Raw genomic sequence first — 4,944 nt, 5'->3', positions numbered from 1 at the left:
TTGTCTGGATTTAATAAAAGAAAATTACGCGTCATCCAATCTTTTATATCTTTAACACACTCTGTCAATTTGGATAATTTATCGTTTTCATCTGGCCGTGATGAAATATATATTTGAGTGTCATCAGCATAACAATGGAAACTAATTCCATGTTTCCTTATAATATTTCCAAGTGGCATCATATATACTGAGAATAATAGAGGGCCTAACACAGATCCCTGCGGCACTCCATAGTTTACTGGAGTTATGATCGATTTTTCTCCATTTAAATAGACAAAATGGTAGCGGTCAGATAAGTATGATCTAAACCAGCTTAATGCTTGTCCTTGAACACCAGTATAATTTTGTAGTCGATCTAAGAGTATTGTGTGATCTATAGTATCGAACGCAGCACTAAGATCAAGTAAAACTAGTATTGAGATACAGCCTTGGTCAGAAGCTAAAAGTAAATCATTTGTGATTTTAACGAGCGCAGTTTCAGTGCTATGGTGCGGCCTGAAACCAGACTGAAACTTTTCATAGATATCATTTTCTTGCAAGAAAGAGCACAATTGAGCGGACACCACTTTTTCTAATATTTTAGACATAAATGGAAGATTTGAAATGGGTCTATAATTTGCTAGGTTATTATGATCTAATTGTGGTTTCTTAATGAGAGGTTTTATAACTGCCAGTTTAAATGTTCTTGGAACATGACCTAAAGATAAAGACGAGTTAATAATATTAAGGAGAGGCTCTTCCACTACAGGTAACACTTCTTTCAGTAGTTTAGTTGGTATCGGATCTAATAAACATGTTGTTGTTTTAGAGGAAGTGATAAGTTTATTTAACTCTATTTGTTCTATAGTTGTAAAGCACTGTAATTGTTCTTGCGGGGTGATAATTAAGGCTGAATTATAAGGCGCAACTGAAGATTGAACGTTTACAATTGTGGTTCTGATGTTTTCTATTTTCTCAGTGAAGAACTTCATAAAATCATTACTACTAAACTGTAATGGGATATTTTGTTCGGGTGATGTCTGTTTATTTGTTAGTCTAGCCACGGTGTTAAATAAAAACCTTGGATTATTTTGGTTATTTTCTATTAGTTTGCGGAGGTGCTCAGCCCTGGCTGCTTTTAGGGCCTTTTTATAACGTGACATACTGTCTTTCCACGCGATTCTAAAGACCTCTAAATTAGTTTGTTTCCATTTACGCTCTAAAATACGGGTTTCTCTCTTTAGAACATGCGTGGTATTGTTGTACCACGGTGCTTTAATTTTCTCTCTGACCTTTTTTACACTTTTACACTGAATGTTTGCTGCTTCAATCCAGATGAGTACGTTGTTAGGCTATTGACTGTATGTAGGGTGACCACCCGTCCCGCATTGCGTTGTACCGCACAGCATTTTCACCCCTTGTCCCGCACGTCGCATATTGAGAAAATGTCCCGCATTTTCATGAGTCTGTCGTTTTTTAATGATCATATTAAGAAAACGTGCATGCTTTCTTTTGCCTTTTTAAGAAAGCATTTTCTTTATTATTTTTGCGGCATAGTTTTCCACCTATATTTAACAGCGCTTCCTCAGAAGTAGGCTACAAATACAACCGCCTTCTTTTAAATCCTATCCAATGGTTGAAAGTAAAGGAGTAAACACGGTCACTAGTAGGTTTTGACGGCTGTCAATCAAAATGTGGAGCGGCGATTCGTTCCATGTGTTCCCTGTCAGAAAACAAATGGATAATTCGGTCAATTAAAATAAAAATTTAACAGAATTTATCAACTTGTTGCCAGCTGTGGTTGTTTTGATTCACATACTTTCTAAAAAATATGAAAGTTTTTGGTTTATAAGACATGTCAATGATCTAATGTATAATGTTTTATATTTTATTAGTTCATTATTTATTTTGTTGGATTTTAATTGGACTTGGTCAGAACTGTTTCAAAAATAGTTATCTGCATGATGCTGCTGCCTTTGGGCTCAGTGATGTTGAATTTAAATGACATGTCAAATTAAGACATGTAATGTTACATTGTGATATAATGGTGTTTTCTGGAAGGGACTAAAGAACAAAGCATTTTTATCAGCTGAAAGGCAGAATACAAATGTTTTTTTTTATTAAGTTAGATAAGCATTAAATAACAGTTTCAGGTTATGTTTTAGTGTTGGTAACATGTCCAACATTGTCCAACACAAACGTATAATCGTCCCACATTTGGTTTGTTTGATGGTGGTCACCCTACTGTATAGGGTAAATTTAGTATAGGGTGAACTTTTTGAATCTTGCTCCTGACAAATAACCCAAATTACAACAAAAAAAAAGACTAAAACTAACACTAAAACTAATAAAAAAACTAATTAAAACTAAACTGAATTTGAAAACAAAAAGTCAAAACGAAATAAAAATAAAAACTAATGAAAAATGCAAAACTATAATAACCCTGACATAGACGGATGTAGTGCTAACTGTGTTAAGAGTTTTGGAAAATTGTTAAAAGTATTCAAAAATCTGTCATAGCAATCGTAAAAAAAAAACTATAGCAGTACTTCTTTTAATAAACACAAAACACTGGAGAACACATTGTGCAATGCAAGACAAAGAACTGAATAAACCAAGTGCTATATATAAACAGGCAAACAAAGGGAGCTAAATGAAACACAGGTGAACTTAATTAGTGACTAACAGACTATCATGGTTAACTTGTAGCTCAACATGAGTTCCTATAAGAGCAGCCAAAAGGAACATTCTCTCAACCCCAGGTCAGGACTGCACACGGATTAAGCGTTGTAGTATTTTTGTGACTGCAATATTCAGGCGCCACACGGATTGAGGACGACTTTTCAGCTGTACGGTAGTGCACCTTTGCTGTTTAAGGCTTGTTTTTTTTTTCTCCATTCCATTTTCTCCATCAACTGACTTGATTTAGTACAACTAAAAAAAGTTTAGTTTAAGCAAAAGTATAGATATTGTCTTTTATTTTACCTGTCCTTGTGAAAAATATCAGAATCAAAAAATCTTAACTTTATATTTAATATTGAATAACATGTAGGCTACAACAGATCAAATTAAGTGTACTTTAAAGCACAACAAAAAGATTTTTAAAACATAATGTACTTTAAAGTAAAACTCTTAGTTTGGCATTACTTTGTTTTTTTTTTAAAGTGAACATGTACTTAATGTCACTCCTGCCAGCAGAAGCCCTATCATGGCCACCAGAGGGCACTTCTCCCTAGACCTTTTCCATTTCCATCAACCTTTGCCTGGACTCATTTTAGTGTGATTACATCCACCTGTATGTCATTGGTTTGTATCATAGGAACTTTGGCTGGCAGGTGTGACGCTTCTGAAAGTGTACGTGTGTACACTTAAGTGGCTTTTTATAATTCATCAGTGTTATTATCTGCAAGTTTTATTTATTATTATTATTGTACTTTCAAGATACTACAGGTACACATCCAATACCAATTAGCTATTTTTTTTTTATTATTATTATTTTCACAAGGGTACATAGCAATTAAAAAAGTATAGTTTTCTTGACAGCAACATGGTGTCGGCCCCCATCTGGTACACCTGGATTACACACGGCCCAGATGTGGGCCGGATCTGGTTGCTGTCTGGGTTCTTGTATGGTTTTTCCATTGCAAACTAATCTGGTTGTGCTATTTTTACCTAATGCAACTTCCATTCTCAAAGCTCCCTGCAACAAAGCTTTGACCTTTTATCAAAAATATTACGTTCTTAAACCAAATGGCATGATTTCACTGAATCCACTTTTCATTGTAGGCTTTAAAGATCAACATGGAGAAAATCATCCTAATATTCCCTCTGATATTGCTGGTGCTGCATATACAAGGAGGAGAGTTCCACAAACCTCCAGTTTGTTTGCCTGCCGAAGCTCCACAGCCGGAAGTCGTGGAGTTCGACAACACCATCTATGCCACTTGTGAAGTAACTCCCAGCCCCAATTTGCCACGTAACCAGCCAAAGATCTTTGGGCAAATCCTCTTCAAGCAGGTCTTCCCCAATGGAGATTTAGAAGTGAAAATCAACCTCCGTGGTTTGCCTGCCATCGATCGTCAAGAGCGTGCCATGCACATCCATCAGTATGGAGACCTCAGTCAAGGCAGCATCACTGTTGGTCCTCATTATAATCCAAACGGCGTTGACCACCCTCATCATCCTGGAGACCTGGGCAACTTTGCTTCCGAGAAAGGAGTTATAAGGCAGTTCCTGACGCTTCCAGACGCCAAGCTCTTTGGGCCTTATTCCATTCTGGGACGTGCGGTGGTGGTTCATGAAAAGGAGGATGATCTGGGAATGGGTTCAGATGAGGAGAGTAAACTCAGTGGGAATGCTGGACCGATAATTGCTCTCGGTGTGATTGGTATTACTACTCCAAGTCTGTGGCAGAAGACTGAAGTGCCCCCCAAGAAAATATGTGGAGGAAGGCACTGAGAGTCAAAGATGAGGGAGTCGGATATGGTATTCTTTGTATGTGTCCTACATTAAAGTATATTTCATAACCTGAACATTCCCATGTTTTTTTTTCTTGGTCTTTTCAGAGGCTTTTTGGCCAAAGCTTCCAATAGTAAATGCACTCTTAAAAATAAATGTAGGGTGAATGCAGGCAAAGTGGGCCGTTTAGTTTGATTTACTGTGCTCAATGGGTTAACACTTTCAGAGCATGACAATGGCCTTTAATTAAAGATACACTATTTCTTTAAATGATACAATGGTTTAGGTTGATGCAATATGACACTGGAGGGTGTGGCTAGATCTCAAGGGAGGACACCCATATTGTTCAAGGTAGACATAACCTCTGACATAAGATTTTATTTTTGAAATTATAAGGTTTCTCGCTAAATGTCAACAAATGAGTATATTATTCTGACAGTTTGTTAGTACAGTTAACAGGGAATCAAAATGCAAAAAAAGTCTTGGTTTTCTTGTAAGGTGTTTAAA

At 36.5% G+C, this 4,944-nt stretch overlaps 1 protein-coding gene across 2 annotated transcripts; it reads left to right on the top strand.

The window, feature by feature from the left end:
* The first annotated feature begins 2,634 nt into the window (after positions 1 to 2,634).
* LOC311298474 (extracellular superoxide dismutase [Cu-Zn]-like) lies at positions 2,635 to 4,458 on the top strand. Of its 2 annotated transcripts, none has more exons than XM_084421438.1 (2): positions 2,635 to 2,828; positions 3,766 to 4,458. In XM_084421438.1, the coding sequence occupies exon 2, from the start codon at positions 3,781 to 3,783 to the stop codon at positions 4,435 to 4,437; it is 657 nt and encodes a 218-aa protein (XP_084277564.1). In that variant the 5' UTR covers positions 2,635 to 2,828; positions 3,766 to 3,780; the 3' UTR covers positions 4,438 to 4,458. The 2 variants fall into 2 exon arrangements, with proteins under 2 accessions (XP_084277564.1, XP_084277565.1); XM_084421439.1 differs by having other exon boundaries at positions 2,735 to 2,833.
* The last annotated feature ends 486 nt before the right edge of the window (positions 4,459 to 4,944 follow it).

Source organism: Rutilus rutilus, assembly GCF_951802725.1.
Source record: "Rutilus rutilus genome assembly, chromosome: 1".
NCBI classification, from domain to species: Eukaryota; Metazoa; Chordata; class Actinopteri; order Cypriniformes; family Leuciscidae; genus Rutilus; species Rutilus rutilus.
This window is presented reverse-complemented; position numbering and strand designations above follow the sequence as displayed.

Coding starts and splice junctions, on each gene's coding strand:
- LOC311298474 (XM_084421438.1), top strand. CDS start 3,781: ATGGAGAAAATCATCCTAATATTCCCTCTGATATTGCTGGTGCTGCAT.